The sequence below is a fragment of the Malurus melanocephalus genome, unplaced genomic scaffold (genome assembly GCF_030028575.1).
Source record: "Malurus melanocephalus ecotype Western Australia unplaced genomic scaffold, MMel_1.1 scaffold_268, whole genome shotgun sequence".
NCBI lineage: Eukaryota > Metazoa > Chordata > Aves > Passeriformes > Maluridae > Malurus > Malurus melanocephalus.
In genome coordinates, this window is record NW_026623500.1 from 378849 (window position 1) to 399009 (window position 20161).

Consider the following 20161-nt stretch of genomic DNA (forward strand, 5'->3'; position numbering starts at 1 on the left):
GTAAAATATAATTCTGTCTACTACAAATTTGGCCTTTTCATAATCTGCAGCCCAAACTCTATTATGATCTTGCCATTTCAATCCAGACCTTTGACTTCCACAAAAAGGCTTTAGGGAAAGACTGCTTATATTTAGAAAAAGCTTTGAAAGGTAAAACTACCATGGAATAACATTATCTTTATCTTGGCAGAGTAGTCAGAGAGTTCAAACTGAAATGGCATTTCATGCTGAGCAATAATGTCTCTGTTCCTAAATGGCAGGTGGGGCATTTATACTCCTGAAACGCAGGGATTAATGATGGCAGGATTTCCAGCTCCTGAGCTGACAAAGGGGAGATTTTCCTGGAGGTGACACGCCTGGGTTCCAGGGGTCTCCCCCAGCCCAGAGCTGGCACTGATAAATGGTGTGACTGCTAAAGGGTGAACATTGCACAGTGACATAAATCATACCCCAGAGCAGGGGGGAAGCAGCCCCCCAGTCCTACAGACACTGCTAATGAGAAGGAAGCATCTAGGATTGGTGTCTTCCTCCAGCCAAGAAAGAACACAGCTGTTTTTAAATTTCCAGCCAAGGGAAACCAAGATTTGCTCTTCCCTTCCACACAACTGCAAACCTTCACCTTTACCTACACCAGTCCTGAGTGTCTGGGCACTGGCATCGACATCAGCTGAGTGTTGCCTTTCTGCTGGGCTTACAATTGTGAGGCAGACACAGTTAAGGGGATAAAAGGGTTTTACCTCGGTATTTAATAGGATCCCAGGTGCACACCTCTTCAAAGGTGGAACATACCAAGATGCCCACCAGGTATAACACGGATACAATATCACAGACTTCACAAATTAGCATTWCTGTCTAGAATTCTCCAAGAAGAAACTGAATAAATGAAGTAATGTCTCACTATTCTAAAGAATCCCCCCTGCCTCCAGATGAGGCCAGAGCCCAGTTTGCACTATGTGTTCTACAGAGAAGGCTCCAATCAAAGCTGAAAGCTCAAGTTTTGAGATAGCATGGGGCTCACAGGTCTCCTACTGGGGTTGCTTGGTCTTCTTGCTGAGCAAAACCCCAAAATTAAGCTGGAATATCAGGCTGAGGGTACAAGGAATACATTAAAGGTACAGAAAGTATCTAAAAGGGTATATAAAATACCTAAGAGGGTATATAAAAAGAAAAGACAAAAAACGTCAGGCATGATTATCATGAGCAGTGAGTGTTGAAAAGAGCCAACGCTTTCAAAGCCATTCTCCTGCCCTCTGATCAGGAACTCTTCCATCAGGAGATTTTTATGAACACCCTTACTGAGGAAAGTGAAAGACTGAATTGCTGCCATCTCCAAACCCCCAAATCTTASCCTTGCTTTGAGGCCTGTTTTGCCTTTGGAGAAATGACAACAATCTTTTGTCTCTGAAAACAGAAAGGTCACAGTAAAACTGAGAGGAAAAAACAAAATTGCAAATTTTGTCTAAAAGCATTCCCACAGACACTTRCTGGTGACCTGCTGTATCCAGTAATTTACCCATGTGTCAAACCCCTGAACACTGAACTGAGGAAACTGCTTTGTACAGCTATAAAAAAAAAAATTGACGATTCCAGAGTCACGACAATACTCAAGAAAAAGCAAGGTGTGCAGTACATGCAGACATTACCTCTTCTGCAAACTGCCCTGGGATTGTCAGAGAATGCGAGTCGTAGCACTCAGCAGAAACTCTTAATGGAGAGCATTTAAAACAAAATCTGCTGAAAGTATGCAAACAACAGCTCACAGGTGAAGAATGGAAATATGTGAAGAGAACTGGAATTATTAAGCTTTGGGCTCTGAGCTTTGGTTTGGACATTTCTATTACCAAAAGTGAAGATTTGTGCTCACAATAAGGCTCCAGACTCAGAAGGTAAAAATAAGGTGGATTTTATGAAGGCAACCCAAGGCCTTGTGCTGCCCCATCCCTGGGAAATGATTCACCATCCCTGACCCACGCCTGGTCCCAGGCAGAGGCACCCCCTGTGCAAATGGGAAATCCAAGGTCCCAGCAGCAGGGCTGGGATTTGCAGCACAAAATCCTGCAATCTGCAGTTCATGCTCTTCCTGTAACTCTGGGGCACAGAGAGAGAGGAAAAAGAGTGCCAGGATGAGCCTAGGGAYGGCATGGATTCCTCTGGCAGGCTGYACTGCCCTGAACTCCTCACCTCAAAACCCCACCACTCTGCTAAAAGTGGCTGCTGAAAGCTCTCCTACTTGAGCTGAAATGCAGATTGGGATGATGACAGCTTTGAAATTCCAAAAATTCCAAATTCAGTGAAACAGGGAATTCCATACTAAATATTTGCTCTCAAATCATGGGAAACACAGGAAAATCACATTTTGAAACTCACACACATCCAAAGCAGAGAAAACTCCCACTGCTAAGGTGCCTGCTGTATATTTGGTACTCCACGAGTGCCAAAGCAATGTTAAGCAAATTGCACTGTGTTTAAAAGCCTTTTTCTGTTCCGGCTGTTTACAGTTTTCTAATGGTAAATATGGGAGAGAAGATGAATGATTTATGAATGCTCACTTTAAAAAGTCAAACAACATATTAAAACAATGCTTCATAGCATGGGGAAATGGAGTTAAGCAGACTGCTTTCATGGTGATTTTAGAGAAAGGAAATGCATAGATTGTTGACAGGAAAAAAAACCTAAAGATGAAGAGAACAGTGTTAAATGTTGTTAAACCTTCATTTGGCCTAAAGCAAAAGATAAAACTCATTCTGTCAGAGATCTAAAAGGAAAAATCCAAAGAGATGAAAACCACAGCTTTTTCACTGAAGTAATTTCCCTTTACAAATATTCTCAGATGAGACTGAGTGAAACCCTCCAGCCAGCTACGTCCTGAAAACCAAACTATTTCCAATCTCTCTGCTAATATGAGGGTGGGCAGGGCTGGTGTAGTGACAGAAAAACAATCCAGGACTGGGATGCATCCTGCTGTTTTCCTGAACTGAGTAACCCCTTCCTTGCCGCGGGGCTAATGGATGGATGGCACTTGCCCATGGCTGCTCAGACAATTGCCCTGACCCAGTTGTGCAAGGAAATAACGAGCCCCTGAATTGACTAAGGACTGTCACAAGGACAGGAGGAAAAATTGGCTAAGGGAGCACATCAGCAGCTGGGGGAGCATCCTCAGGTGGTTCTCGAAGAGAATGTGTATTTTAATTTGCAGCCCATTTACTGCAATAGGGCACAAGTTTAAGACATGCCATGGAGGACACGATGGCATCCAAGCAAAGAAAGGGAAAACAACTTTTCTGTATTTCTGAGAACAAATAGCTGTCTCTACCACCACATCATTGTTTTACTATTACCAGCTAATACAACAGCAGGCTGAAAGTGCAGCTGCGGTCCACAGAATATTTGGCATTTCTGGCCCAAGCATAATCCCTCAAGTAATGAAAAACCTATTTCTATTTCTGCATCCTCGCTACTCTTCATACTGAAGAGGCTGCGTCTGTCTCCCATTTATTGAAGCTTATTCTTCATCTAGACAGCCAGAGCTGGTTTGTATTAGAAATTAGGTTTTAAATCACTATTTTTCTATTATTTGTTTTAGGATTTTCAGAAAGCCTCCAGAGGTGCAGAAAAATTCTTCTGGTTGAAAAAGACCCTAATACTGTTCATGAACCAAGCTCCAAATCCCTCAATCTTTGTTTAAGAACTCTGATGTTTTTAAGGCTCAGATTCTGGCCATGAATACAATAACATTGTAAGAATTAAAATTACATAAAAACTTTTTWAAAAAAGTTTAAACTCCCCATTCAAGAGTAAAACTAATCAGATCCCTCAGCTTTTCTTAATGAGCAGACTCCATTATGGGCTCCTTCTCATGTGGTTGGAGTTTTGCATTTCAGCAATTAATGGAGTCTCAAGATGTAAAAGGAATGTAAAATACATGAAGAAAAAAACAACAGGTGAAATACATTTTTGGGTCAATAAATCATACAAGTCTAAATTGTATCTCTTTTCTCTTCTGCTCCCTGCTACCCTGYGGCCAGTTTCAGCAGGATTCTCTATTTTCAAGTCCCAGCTCTGCACCACATTGTTACCAACATGCAGAGTTCTTTCCTTGGAAAAGCCCTGGGATGCCAAAGGCACAGTAACCCATCCCTGAGAGCTACATGGGGCTGTGGTGTCGAGTTTCCCATCTCTGCTAATTGTGTGCCTGCTGTGAAATTGTCTCACTTCTCTTTCAGTTTAAGGTTCTTTTGCACTTTCCACAGACCAGCAAAGATGTCACAGGTTCATACCTTAGGATACTTGCTGTGTGCTGTGTCCTCCTGACATTTTTCTAGCATGCCTTAATTTTCCCAGCATATCACTTTTTTCCTCTCTTTTAAAGCTTTTASTAACTGAACACAGAAATTCTCTAGTGACAATAGAGGCTGACAGAAGGAGCTTCTCCTTCCTTCTGCAAAAGAAAAACATTACCCTCACAGCTCCAATTCCAACTGTCAGGAGCAAACCCTGAATTTACTGACAAAACACCTGCCTTGGATCAAACTAGCTCCCTGGAATTAAAGAGGGGTTTTGTGGCTTCCATATTTAAGAGGTAAAGCTGTAGCAAAAAGATCCTAATTGAAAAATTAATTGTCTTGGTAACAGCAGAATGGCTTTGGTCCCGCTGTGGGTAGAGCTGCTCCCAGAATGTATCGTCCAGTGAGAAGTTTAACTTGTCCAAAAACTTCAGTTTGTGTGAGATTGGGACCCTGAGCAGCAGCAGTGGATCCCTGGGATGGCTTTGGAGCAGCTCCTGCATCCTCAGGCCATTCCTCACCCTCTGACCCTCACTCAGGTATYTGCAGCCACTGCACATCACAGAGTGTGGGAAATCCCTTGCAGGAGAAAGAAATGAACTGAAAGAAGGTGAGGCAAATATACAGAAAATGCAAAAATAACTGCAAGGATAGAGCATTACACCCAAATTTAAACAAAACCAACTGTTCACAGGCAGGGATGAGCAGCACATATCCAACAGACTGTCTGACCTTTCCAAGAATCTTGTCCAGGCTGGGCTGATTCCTTCCAGGCAAGAAAGTTCCACGGACACCTCGTCATCTGGGGAACCTGCCCTGCCACACTGGCATCAGCAGTGAAAACATCTTCTATTCCGTGCCTTTTCTCAGAAAGCATTTAGTAAGAAAAATGCTGGAGGAAATCAGCTGATCAACCAACCAGCAAATTAAAATAAAGCTTAAAATTCAATTAACYGCGGCACTGTTATGCATTATGGATAACACCTTTTAAAAATTAAATGTGACACAGAGGGATAAATCTGGACATCCCAGAGAAGAAAACAAACTAAACCAAGAGCATATTTACAGTTTTAGGTTAGGTTCTGTAAGATCAACATTAGAGAATGAAATTCTTTTTCCATTTACTAGCTGAATTTTACAAACGCTTGCCTTTTCTAGTAATTATTTAGTAATAGGCAAGATAAAGACATTAACACTGTTTCATAATCACACAGTGGGGTTCAATAGTGATTCTCTCATTATCAAATCTGCTCAACATACAAGTCAAAACATGATTTTTCTAACCAACYACATTCTTCATTTTGGCATTGTAATTCAAGCTTCTGAAGTCAGAAACGATGATAAGAAATTAAGAGTTTGCTGACTATAAAGTATACATGCACCAGTCCAAAAAAGAGCCTCTCCTTCCTWCACACATTGCTCTAATAAATAAAATAATCTTTGGCTTGTCTGTATGCATCATGGTTAAATTCTGTTCTGGAAAACAGACACTCATTCACACTCAGGAAAAGGACTGTTTCTCAGAGCTTAGCACTCAGCATTATTCAGGCAAAAACACCCCRGGAATATCACCAGGACAGTCAGGGGCTGTGGTTGGAGGGGAAGAGATGCCTGGGGTTTCAAAGCAGCCTGAGGGAACCTACAGGTGATGGAGAAGATAAAGCCACGTGCAATCRCTGTCCTTGGACATCTGCAAGAGCAGAACAGACGTGAGAGATGACCCAGTTTGAGCAGAAGAGACATCCAGAGGTCCCTTCCAACACAAATTATCCCATAACCTTGCAAACCCAAATCTGGAGTGCAAAATCTGTCCCGAGGGTCAGACAGGTTGTCACGGAAGATGTAATTTTTCCTGTTTATAGCTACAAGGCTATCATGTAAAGAATTAATAACAAGGCACAACCTCACACGAATGTGGTGTATTAGGTGCTCAAACTCACTGACCTTGGCAAGTCAATGACTTTATTACTGGACATACAGAATAAATTCAATGGCTGGGATCTGAGCAGGGACATGAGGAGGCAGGTCAAAGTGGGATGCAAAAAGATTACAAAAAATTAAACCCTGAATAAGCGAAAGCTGAAATGAACCTAAGAACTGTTTTTTAAACAGCTTTTAAATCACTGAGATAAATTCATCCCATTATATTATATGGTGAGYAAAGTCTTCTCTCAATTCATAGTGATATGTCCTTTCTCTTCCCACTGTCCAGCTTCTTTTGCTCCTTAAGTTCTCTACTTTCTTACCCTGTCATTTTATTTTCACAAATTGAATTTAATTTCAATTCTTTTATTTTGTCTTCGTTGATGTTCCTTGAATATTCTTTAGTCTCTTCAGACCACATAAGTATTTTTTGTTTTGTTTTGCTTTTCTTTATGGCCTTCACAATGCTGTTTGAAGAGCTACATTAGCCACACATACAAAATCCATGTCAAATCTTTCAATCCTCTATTTCAATCCTCCATCCTCTCCACAGAGCAATAGTTATATTCCTAAAGGCAAACACGTACTGCTAAACTTCAATAAATAAAATCCATAAGCACACTTTGTGCAAAACAACACAATGAGTCAACAAAGAAACACAGCAACAAATAATCAATATAAACGAATCCATAAATGATCAGCTGGTGATCTCAATCTAAATAACTGCTAAGAGAGCAATGTTCCCCTAGGAAGAAATCAGACATTTTACACTGATATTGAACATTGACTTTTCAGAGAGAATGACCACAGGTATATTTGATAGGTATCTCTGACTTGGCATTATATTAGCAAAATTTAATCTTCAATATCCCTTATGCTTACCCTTCCCYTGAAAAACTGCCTCATCTCAGTTTGTTGGGCTGGGTTATAAAGCATGTCTCACTAAAATATCTCAACACTTTTTCATCATTTTCCCCCCTGACTTCCCACAAGATTCATTTTGCATTTATTTATCTCTGCTATCTCTCTGCCCTGACAAGACTTCATACCTGTGATTCTGGGATTAAATCCTWGACTACTAAAAAATTCATAATATTAGGTATTTGCACTGATGAAAGTGAGAATAGGCTCTGTCACAGAGCCATCATTAAATCCAACATATTTTCTGATTTGTGYATGGTAGGATGGCAAGGGCACGTGAAGCACAACCTGAGAGAAACAAATTTCACAACTGAGAGAAAAAAGAGAATGCACTTCTGAGGAARCCATTCTTGCAGCTATGACTAGGAAAAAAACAAGTTTATTCTGTATAATGACTGCACAATTAAACTACTAATTGTACAGAACATCTCTGTAAAGTTTGGGTTATCCACAGCTGCCCTGTCACATCACACTGCCCATTTCTGTGGCACCAAACGCAGCCACAGCAGATGTTTGGAGCGGTCAGCCCCAGCCAGGACAGCAAGCCCCAGCCAGGACAGCAAGCCCCAGCCAGGCAGTTGTGTTTCTTCACTCAAATCCACTGCAATATAATTTAACAGCTCCTGGGGAGCGCTGCCAGCACGTGTGAGAGGTGTTTGCTCAGACCCAGCCCAAACTGTGCTGTGCAGTTTGCATGAACAAACCAGAATGTGCCCTGAAAACACAGCCCCAAAACACAGGGAAGAAAACATTCAGTGATCCTCAGTGTCTCCTGCCTCTTGCCAAGGTTTCAGAGTGTGTTCAACCTTGGAGCTCAGCAGGAAATGTTTTCAATGGCAAGAGCTGAGCCGAGCACRTGCTAGTGCTTTGAGAATCATGGGAACATTACTCTCACTCTGGTTTCCAGTGCTCAGCTTTATGGCATGAAAATGCACAGCAGAGAACTGAAGAAGCTGCCAGACTGCCCATCCACGCTGGAATCCTCCTGCTCCCATTATCCCAGGGATCTCTGCTGGGCAAAACAACAGTACAGTGGCTTTTCTTGGAACCAATCTGCAGATCAAGCTATTTTTGATTAAGGAAAAGCCCAGGGAAATTCTACACAAGGAATTTCACATCCATGTCCTCCTGTTCTTTGTGGCATTAAGCATAAAGTGCAGCTGGAACATCTTGGATGTCTCTATGAATCCCACACACCTCAGACTCAGCAATATGAAGGCATATTTGCTAGGCTACAAAGCCACATCTAAATTTCCTGGTCACAGACACCAGAATTCCCAACACTAGCAAATGGTTTTCTTATGGAATGGAGCCAGATGCTTTTCCCTAAAAGGCTCAAAACTTCTCAGAGGTAGCATCAGACAGGCTCACTGAGCTACTACCAYGCTTTTCTCACTCAGATTGACTGATAGCAGTCAATAAGAATCACTGCATGTGTGACATTTAGAATATGACAGGCATATTCTAAAATTTAATTATTGCCCCTAACTGACACCTATTTTCAATGCAAATTTAAGAACAGAACCTTCTGTCATCAGCTAATCTTGCAAGACGCAGCGTTCCCTTGGTTTACATTGATTTCAAGTGAATCTGATCGCTGTGATTGGCAGCCAGATGCCCTCTGCCTCTCAGAGGTTTCAGCTTTGCATGATTTTCCCTTTTTCAGCCTTCCAGAATGTCTAGCGTATTTGATTTCAGCCAAGTCTGGACAAGACAAAGGCTGTGGTTTTCTGACTCCACAAGTAAAAAGCAAATGCAACATTAAAAATCAAGGTAAATGCACGTTCCTGTTTGTCAAATACAACTCAGAGAAAARAATCAGTGCAYACATAAGRTAGGGAGTTCAGCAATCTATTCTGATGAATCCTCATCTATGAAAAAAGAGTCAAAAAGACAACTGGATTTAAGAGTGGAAGAACTAACAAACATTAATGAAGAACAAACCTCATCCAAGCACTTATGTTAGCAGATAAGTAACTCATTTGTGGAAAGAAAATAACTCAAGTTGATATCAACACCTGAAGGATAAAATCTTATGCAAACTGTACGATGTACAGATACTTGATGCAGGGTTAAGATAAGATTTTTACTTCCAAGTAAGAAACCCTATAGGACTGTTTTGTCTGACTGTCACATAAACAAATAAATACTTCTGTGGGTACAAGAGGAATCACTGCATCAATTAACCATTCTTTTCCCTACATGGCTTATGGAGAAGAATAGCAAATAGCTATTTTTCAGGTTCTAATTTCAAATATATATAGGGATTTAAAAAAAAAAAAAAAAGGTATTTTCATTTGCTTAATTAACTGCCAGACCCTTTGGCAATTCGGTCCTTTCTGTGGGACTGAAGTGAATATATTATTTCAAGTTTATGCAGAAACCTGAAATTTATCTTAAACCTCCTGTGTCTTTAAGGTCAAATAACACTGAGGAATAAATGACTAATAATACTTTCATGTGCAACACAGGCACTAAAGGGTAGTGCAAGCATGCTGCTCTCATAGTCTCTGTCATTTTTCTTTAWTTTTTCCTGTATCTTCTTGCATGTTTTAGTAGCTAAAATGGCATCAATATCTAAAAGTTTCAGTATGAGTATCAAKATATTATTTTCAAGTGAAACATCTTTAAACCCATCACAGCTTTTAATTTCCACAGGAAATAACAGTCCAAGTCTTTTTTTCCCCCCACAGGAAAGTCTAAATATTTAAATTACCATATTTTTAATATACTGACATGTTGATGGTCAGATGTTCTTTGATGCTCAAAGAGAGATTGGCAGAAATCAGAGCACCATAGGGGCTTACAAAAAATGTGGTATTTACGTTTGGCAGCAATTACTTTGTGAAAAATACAAGGTGACTCTTTTTATGCTCCKTTTTTCTTCTTTTTTATATTTTTCTCCTCCAAGTTTGGCATGAATCAAAAGAGCTAAAAACTAATTTAACATGACAAATGCTTTCATCACTCCCTTAACCTCTGAAGAGAACACTCTGACAAAGACAATATGTGTGGTGTATGCTTTCCTTTTGACACTTTATAAATTACTTTCTTGTAACTGGGTTTTACCACCAGCCCAATATCTTCAGGATGTCCTAATTTGAATGGCTGGCTCTGCATTCTTCATRTGTCACCCCTGGATAATAGGAATAACGCCTGGGCTTTGTGAAATGGCATAAGTCTCAGAGAGGACTGTGGGACAATTTTAYTTCCACCCTGCTGGCTGGAATTCACCAAAAGGTTGTGCAATACAAGCAACCAATAATCTGCATTTTGTTCACATCTGACTGTTGAAGAAACAAGGAAAAGTGACAAACCTGCCATTAAATGTGCAGACAGCCTTGTRTGTGCCAGGCAGAGGAAAAGTTAACTGAAGTGACTTTTTTTCCAATTCTCTCTATTAAAAATAGTATAACATTCAGCCATAGAAACATCTTCAAGTGCTCTTTCACATGCATCATCTGAACCTTTTTACTCTGTCTATTCCTTTAAGAAGAACCAAAAGCTGCCTGATTTATTTTCAACCAGGAGAATTTGATCTGTGTTAAATTTTCTGCAGAAACCCTGCCAGTGTAAAGGGATTCAGACACAGCCCAGGATGTCTGAGATGGCAAAACGTCTGCACACAGAACCAAACACATTCTGCACAAACAATGCCCTATCACACTGGACCAGGGCAACACAGACCTGCAGGAATTCTTCCCAGTCATCAATCAGGGTAATTTGCAGAGRAAGATTTAGGAAATTTCAGATAACAGTGGTACAGACAGGCTTACAAAGGAAGAGTCTATCTGCATAGCCAGACTTTGATTACATATTATGATATAAACCATCAATCTATATGTATCTTAGAAAAGAAAATAAGCCCCAAAGTTACCTCCTAAAAAGGCATTTTGCCATTATTTTGACATGTTTAACTTAAAATCTCAGTAGTATCTTTATTTAACATCAATTATGTAGCRTGGCAAAAAGTTTCAGAGGTTATTTATGCACTAGGAATTTATGTTTAAAGCTTTAAATATACTGCCTTTTCATTTCATTCATTGTATTTTTATTTGTGTCTTGGAGGAGAGGCAGTAAGAATGCCTAATAATTTTTTTAATATTTATTCTTTTCTACCAGTTCTGTGATTTTTTTTTTTGCTTATCTCCTTAAATCACCCTCATTGTAATTCTTTTCTGCCACCCATATTATTTTTCAGTCTGCAAGTCCCATGTTTAAACCTGCAGACATGTTTTCAATGATCCACCCATATCAATCCTCCCTTCTCTTTCATGAAAGGACAATTCATTTAGAAATCCTGAAGAATATGAGAATTTCAAAGTACTCTTTCCATGTGATTTACCTCACATTTCCCATCACTGCCTGTTGCATTTGGTCTGTAAGAGTCTTGATCAGCATTTTCACAATCACGCAGCCCAGACACACTGACAAACATAAGGAGCAGAACCTTTGCTGCAAATTTTGATGATTTCTCCATAACTCTTACTTTCAGCTAATGGAACCCCAGTGAGGGAACCTCTGCTATGGCAGAGAGCAAGAAATTTTCATTGTGGACACGTAAGGCAGAAATACAACACCAGCACCTTCAAAGCCTTTCCATTTTTCCAATAAGGAGATGATTTAGCATCTGAAGTCATACTGTTGGAGGACAGCAAGGATTAGTTTATAGCTGATGGTCTTACACCTGCTCTTTGTCATGTGCAATGAATTGTATGATTTTTTTGCTGAGAGTGAAGGAATTAATTTAATAAATGGCCTACCTAAAGCACCGTGCTTTTACCCTTCTGTTGTTCACATGCACTGAAGGCTACACCACTGTCTTTTTTGCTTTTTTCTTTTCTCTCCCTTCCATCACTCTAAATTATGATCCCGGTGGATCCATCAAATTTATTCATAGGATTAATTTCAGCTATTTTCTGGTTTTGACATACACTTATTCTCCCCTGTGTATGGCATGAAGCTTGTCAGGCAACTTCTCATTATTTAAACCTTGAGCCAACACTCTTGTTAAACCCTGCTTTGTTGTGCTCACTCCCAACTCTGGTGTGCTCATCATTCTTTCAACAGCAACGAAGACCTCAAAAACTTCTGTCAGAGTGGATCAGTTATGTCGTTACTTGAAATGATAGATCATTCATCAATTATTAAGAGTCAATACACTGCCTTACATTCTCCCTTGTCTTCTATATGAAAGCGTAAAAAGCAATAACCACGTCGCAAAGCTTTGCTTGAGATTACAGTAACCTAAATACCAAGGAAAAACACATTTCATAATCCATCACTTCAAAGTTATGCACATGATTAAAACGTTCAACTTGCAGTGTATCATTTCCCATGTGCATAATCACTCTAACAGGGAGCTGCTGTATGATAACTGTCACCTTCAATGAATCACGAGCTTTCCAATCTTTTCATTTCCATCCCAAACTAAGCTTGTTATTCTTCYGAGCCTTTCTACAGGGGAAATACAGAGAGATGGTTAGCTCTGTAGTGCTCAGGATGGAGGGATTTAGGTCTGGACTAAACAGACAGTGGGAATAGTCAGCCAGCTCTCTTTTACTACTGTATATATTAATCACATATGGAAGCTCATTAGTATGAAAAATGGGGTTTTCTTAGCAAACGGTGTCTATCCTGAAGAATCAGGTTATACTGAATCAGAAAAAAAGAAAGAAAATTCAGCACATCTTTATAGGTCTTTTGAGTGCTATATAAGAGAATAGTTTCAGAGATGAAATAAATCCCACCAAGAATAGGTCTGTAAATTATTAACAGAAAATATTGTCAAGCTACCATAATTTTGCCATTTATTCGGCAAAGTTAAAGAGTTTGTGCAGCATGTCACTRTCATCAGCACATTGTTAAAGGCACTGTAAAAGGTGCAAAATACACAGGCAGTTTGTGCAGACACAGAAAAACCTCTACAGCAACAGAGAATGAGACAGGTACTAGGGAAGGAAATCAGAAATTAATAAATTAAGAAAGACAAAATCTCAGAAGCATGTCAAAAACACGCTGAAAAAACACAGAAAGGATTAGGACACAGTGTGCTCACTACCAATATACGAATCATGGGAAATAAACACAACATTCACTGTTTCTATATTTTTCCTTAAAAAATGCTAAGGATGAGTGGAATATGGAAAATAACTGCATGCAAAATGGAACCATCTAATGATTCAAATTTAACACCACCAGGATTTAGGCACACAGACCAATATACACTGAGACTGGTAATCAACATCATTTGGTTTTTTAATCTGAAGGCACGTGATGGTAATATTTGAATCCAAATGCCACTAGCTTCKGTTGCTTATGTGAATTCACCACCGATCACAATTTTTTCTAAGCACTTTTTAAACATATGGTACTACATCAAAAAGTCATTAAATCACTGTGTTTGGACCATCTATGAGAGGTGTATATTTGACACCTACAGTTAACACTGCACATTAAGAATCCTGAATCAATTTCTTGCTCTCACGACAGTGAACGTGACATGAACATGTTATTTTCCCTCATTAATCAGCATAAGGAATAATAATATTCTTTGCTCACTAAGAACACGCATTTGTGAAACACATTGACCATCYTTTCACGTGCTGAACTTCCATTTTCTGACACAGCCAAGTGATTTGACAGAGAAAACACAGCCTTACCTATGAAATATGCTAGCAAGATGGCAAGCAGGACTGCAGCAGCAATTGCAGATAAAGCAGCACATTTCCAGCTACARTACTTGGAGGGTTTTTTCAGCTTGAATGCATTCCTGGAGAATGTATTTCTAGGTAACAGTCTGGGAGGTGGAGTGTAAACTGTTCCTGAGGTCAACGGGTAACCAGGGGAAGAGCTACTGAACAGCGGAGTAGTTCCAGAAGATGTCTTAAACAAGAAATGCCTGAAAAACATAAAATGGAACAGAGTTGAAAATGGCAAGTCCTGTAGTTAAGAAAGAACATCTCCTACTCCCATACCATTCCAGCTGCCACAGCCTGGTAAATTCAACCAAAAGGAAAAAGGGTTTTGTATGAAGAAATAGGGAGATGAAAATTCTCAGGTTTCTTGCTACCAGATCTTAACAACTGGTACTAAAATACAGTGTCAGGATCTCTTTATTAATGTTTCCTGTAATTGGATGCAACTTTACAGCAYAATAGCTAAAACACCAGCATGAAGTATCTGAGAGTTCCCTGTGGAATCCACCACACAACAAATATTCAAAGAAAACCACACTGAGTCTCATTTATACTCTTGGCAAAAGCTCCCAGCAAAACCACTAAGAACATACTGAAGAAAACCCACAGTCCTGTAAGAAAAGATCTTGCTAGAATTAGAATTGACCATGATTTTGTGGTTTACCTGTACATGGGTGTGGCTTGAGCAGCAAGGACAATTAGCAAAAGCACAAGGCTCAGCAGAGAAAAAGAGGATTCCAACATTTGTACATTTGYTGGAAGGAAAATAAGGGACAGAATACACTCTCTAACAGATCTCAGAAAATGCTGTCAACACATTCCAGACAGAGGAAATGCAGAAAGCAAACTGTAAGACTGGTTTCTTCAGATTAATGTCTCAGAGGCAGGAAGAACTGGCTACAAGCATGTTAGCAGTAAACAATAAACAGAATAAAGGCTGTGGTCTTACAGAAAGTCACTTGGTTTGAGACACAGAGCTCTGAAGGCTTGATCCACACCCTCTCCCTTCACAGCTCTGAAAAATGAGTGCTTCTTGGAATCAGAGAGAGTGAAGACACTCAGTAATCTCCAAAATCCAAATCACAGCTTAAAATAACCCAGGTCTTACTTCCAATGTAAAATATGTTTAACATTTTTATTCMGATACAATCCAGTATGTCACTCTCAAACCACCTGTTAGAGCTTTAAAATCCATGTCACTCACTGACAACAACAATTTGGAGGCTTGAGGCTGAAATGTTTCCCAAGTATGTTTTCCAGCCCACCATCATGAATGTGCCTACTGTCAAACATGGATTAGTGCATACCTACTCTACAGAATACAGAAGTGATTTTAAAGGCATTTTTAAAGAATTGCTTTGAAATAAAATCCAGAGCATAAGAGATTGTGCAGAACTTGCACACAGGTAAAAGACAGTAAAAGGAAGGCTGGCTAGGCTCCCAGATTTCTCATTAGAAATTTCCATTTGAAGACAGCCTCTCAATATGTTGGTTGGGGTTTTTTTTGGGTTTTTTTTTTGTGGGGGGGAAGGCTTTTTGTTTTTTAAATGAATCAATTTATAAACTGTGCTAATGAATGTGGAAAATAATTTTGACACTGCCTTTGTTACTGATTTTAAAACTCCAAGTGACCTTGTACATCCATTTCAATAGTGACCAAAATTTAGTTTGTTGTAGAAAATAGATAAAGACAGTGGCAGTATCCACTGCCATAACTTTTTTTGTGCTTTGGAGGTTTCAGATACACAATGAAGCAATCAGACTCAAATTAATTCTCACCATTTACTTAATAGAAATATTGGAGGTTTTTTAACAAATAAAGCTGCCCTTCTTTTTTCTTTATCAGAGAACCACATTAAAGGTTATAATTGCTTCTTTTCTGCACATCATGGGTGATCTATGAGAAAACACAACAAAGGCAAACRCTAAAAGACTTCCCCTTAAAATTACCCAGCTTTTTAAATTATGAAAAACATCTTTCAGTTAAAAGAAAGCAAGAAATAATGAGTTTGATGTCTTGAATACCTCATTTTAAATGTTTCTTTACTTTGCAACGGTTCAATTAAAGTGACCGAAGGGAAAGCAATGTTATGGGGCTGGTTGTGTCACACCAGACCYATTGACTCTCCTGCTCCTTCTGTCTGGGTAAAACCTCATTAAAGAGTCAGCAGAAGCAGGTTTGGTCCTTTCTGCTTTCTCTCCAGTGCTGGGAGCACAAGAGCACTTCCACTGATGCCTAAATCTGGCTACCTAAACCRGAGGCTGGACAAAATTCAGAGAATACAAAGCAGTTCTATCTATTGCAGGGCCTTCAGGTGCATTCAGGGCAGTCCCACACCCACAATGGACAATGGCTCACGGATTTTTCACCCTTTCTCAGTTTCGTCCATTTTGGGGCTGAATCCCCCAATTGCAGCTGCAGCCAATGCAGTCATTGACTCCAAGTTGTTTCCCCCCAGTTCTCTGTTGTTTCCATCTCTTGGGGCCTGGCACAGGGAGGTGTCCTTGAGTTTGGGGCTGCAGAGGAATTGTTTTGTGTCAAAATGGGAGAACTTAGCACTGTCTATGAAGTCTGGAGTTACCCACTAAAGAATTACAGGATTATGGATACGTGAAAAATACAGAAGCTGAAATCCTAAGGCATCACATGATGGACCCAGGGATTGAAGTGATGTGGAGCATGATGAAGGGAAAGCCAGAAGGAACACAGACCTGTGAGACACAGGCAGGCAGGAAAGCTCCTCTCTTACCCAGCTAACATCTCTCTCAGCCCAGGACCCCTTTCTCCTCCTGAATCCTCATGGCACAAATGACCCTCTTAGGTCTGGACTAATATTAGGGTCTATAATAAACAGTTCTTACCCTACTCCTGCTCAAAAGCAGATCTTTTAGAAMCAAACTGGAAATTACAGTCCTTGGAACTATATCTGAAATGTCAAGGCTTTTAAACCCAGGAATTTGATGTCCTCTTTAGCTGAGAAGGCAGCTACAGTACCAACAGAAATTTTAATATAAAGCATTGTTAAAGTAAACTCAGATATATAATGAAACTCTGCTCCCATTAAAATTGAATTAATGAATATCTAGATATGCTTTAATAGAACGTGTCAATCACATACTCTTGCATGTGAGAAGACAAAAAATGTAGAACAAAAAACCAGTTCCACTGTGATCCACTTTGAGATACGTAAAGTATATAAAGAAAACCAAAACATTATCCATGCAAACAGGATCTCTGTGATATTGTTAAAACTAATCAGAGCTCGGTAAAAGCAAAAAAGGCTGACTGAAAAGGATACATGAGACGATGCCCTTCTCAAAGCCAAAAAGAAAGAATGTCATTGGATAAACCCTGAATTTTGTCACATTTTGTCCTATCCATGCATTCTGAAAGCTGAAAATTCACGGTCTCAATACGGGGCCCCTGACAAAGTGGCAGCTATCAGAAGACATCACACCACACATCTGAAAGATCACAGGTTCTAACTTCAAAGGTTTAAAATGGACATTTGACTAAAGGTGTGTTAGATATCCACCACGACACTTTGGAAAAGTGACACTGCATTCCCAAGCTGGAGGCCAGATCAGCAGATACACCTCAAATCACAGCAAAGCACACCAGAAACATTGAGAACATAATGGACAAAACAGCTGGAACCCCAGAGTTTTAAATCTACATTCAGCTACTAATGGGAACAAATTGACTTGTCTCAACTCTATCCCYAAAGCCAATGATCTATGGCCATATTTTTATGTGAGATTTGACATGCTCTGSTACAACCAATTGTCTGTGGGCTGAAGCTGCACAGAGAGAACACGAGCATTTATCAACATTAATTACAGCCTCACAGTGGTAAGGCTGGGAGCGTTGTACRACGCCTGCTTATGAAAAGAAATGATCTGATTTGTACCAGTTCACTTCATTTCAAATGCACTCCATATAAGAATTAAAAAATTGTATTCTCTGTCTTACCTGTTCGCCTATCAAACACAATTAAGGAAAACACATTTTCTACCTCACAATTAGCATTAGCAGCTTGAATTAGGCTARGAGTAATTTTCTATTTGAAAAACATGGGAGTGAATTTGCTGAGTTCCAGCCCAGTCTCCCTAATTTCTGCAGATCAATAAAACAATTCCATGCTAAAAAAAATAACAAAATATGGTTGCCAGCTTACAATGATTTGGCAATTTCAGTGTCCTTGAAAGCAGTGGAAGGAGCCTGGTGCCCACAGAACGGAGTTAACCCTGCAGCTCACTGGRTTCTCTCCTCTCCCACCCCGCAGGGTTCAGGATTCAACCCCTGTGTTTTCACACTGCTGCTGTGTGGGGTCACACCCGGGCACCTCATCCCTGACACCACCACAAAGGTGACATCTGGGAAACTTGAGCTTGCAAGGGGACATTTGACCACTGCTCTGTGCACTGATGGTAAATGGGAAAAACTGTATTTTGCTTTCTTCATTAATTCAGAGCTCTCTCTGGCATGTACTTTCCACAGGTCAAAAGGACCTCTGGTGCTCAGGGAACAGTGCTCTGACAGAGACTGTATTAACTGCCATATTCTTTGAGAGAACAATCAGCTTTTCCCCCCTCCYTTCTGGACAGATTGTCATGGCAGCACAGCGCAAGAATGAGTGGAGAAAAAAAAAATTGGTTTTGCGATGAAAAACTGTAATAGAAAGGAAGAACAAGACACTTTCTAACATAAATTGCTTCTTTCCCTCCTCATGCTATCCTAAACTTATTCTGTATGAAAAAAAAAAGACATATAGGGAATTGTAATACTTAAATTGTCTTCTTTATATTTTACAGGATTTTTAATAGTAATTAATAAATCGAAAAGATACATGACAAGAGAATAGTAACAGCTTAATTTAGTTGTACCAGGACTTAAAAATATCTTCAAGCTGTGGTAAAACCACATYTGTCTATAATTTTATTGGACATTTATTCTTAGCAGAAAAGAAACAATGGAATATAGAACCCAATATGCTGGCTTTCATTGCGATAAAAAAAAATCTGCTGCAGTTTTCTAATGTCTTCCAAAAAAGTAGCCATGAGTCATTTTATGTCAGTGCCCTCAAAGTGAAGTTTTATGGCGGATTTTAAACTTCCATACAGAAAGTTGCTGTAAACTTTCCATACAGAAAGAAATCAAGACTGAAGAAAACAATGAGCTGTTCTTACGCCTGTTATGCAAAAATGAACTCTGAGTGGTAGACTGGAGCAAGGTGTGATTACCYGGCTCTCAGTCTTTCCACAAATGAGATTTAATTGCATGTTCTCTCAGGTTCCTGCAGTAAACAGGAACCACATTTCCACAGCTGAGGGCTCTCTCATAGAAGTTTCTACCCTTTGAGTGTCTAGAGCTCTAAAGCCAGCAATAAAGTGTTAYCTATTTGTGTTTGAATTGAATGGTCACAAGAAATTGTCTCAATCATGTCAAATCCAGACTCAACCCAGTGAGACAGACATTTCAGAGAAACCTGTTTAAAACACACATTTATATAAACCAGCTGGCCATTTTACACACCCGTGTGTTGGTTTTACACACCCAAATGCCAGTGGAAGCAGAGGCCAGTCCTCAACACAGCACACTATTCCAGTGATTTTCAGCCTGCTGCAGGAGCTAGGRACACTCTCTTAGGCATGGAATCAGTAATTTGGGATGAACACATCACTGCCAATGCAACACTTGTACCCTCTGTAATGTCCTGATCCTCACSGCAGCCACCCCCCACCCTGAGCAGCTCCAATTCCAGCTCCTCAGCTCCTGGAAGGCTGATGATTCCTTAAAGGCTGGATCCCTCACATCCCCAGGCAGAATGTTCCCAAAGACATGGAGTGTGAAGCAGTGTCACTGCTGCTGTGAGGAGCAGGCTGGCTTGTCACCACCAGTGCCACCCTCTGACAAAGGCACAGCTGTGGAGAGCAGGAACTGAGCCCTGCCTGCAGCCAGGCTGGGTGCTGCACACACAGGAGCTGCCAACCTCTGGGCACCTTCATCTGCCCAGTTACTGAACCAAACAGGCAATGCTCACAAAGACAGAGCCCCTGCACTGCCCGACAGCGACAGCTCGGAGCTGGCACCTCTCTCCAGGACTGCTGCTCCTCAGCTGCGAGGCTCACACACTCCTGGAGACACTCCTGGAACCTTCTCTCTCCCTACTCCCACTGCCAGCTGACACCTGCAGTGCTCTCCAAGGGCTCTCACTGTGTGCTGCAGGCCTGGCTCTGCCCCATCCCCATGGCACTGCCCTGTCCCCATGGCACTGCCCTGTCCCCATGGCACTGCCCCATCCCCATGGCACTGCCCCATCCCCCTGGCACTGC

The 20161-nt window shown here is 40.4% G+C and overlaps 1 protein-coding gene across 1 annotated transcript in view; it reads right to left on the bottom strand.

The window, feature by feature from the left end:
- Positions 1 to 20161, bottom strand: part of TENM2 (teneurin transmembrane protein 2) — a 217811-nt gene that overhangs the window by 146949 nt on the left and 50701 nt on the right. The window contains exon 3 of the mRNA XM_057376024.1: positions 13790 to 14028. Within this exon, the coding sequence (XP_057232007.1) occupies positions 13790 to 14028 (239 nt within the window). The remainder of the gene's footprint in view (positions 1 to 13789; positions 14029 to 20161) is intronic.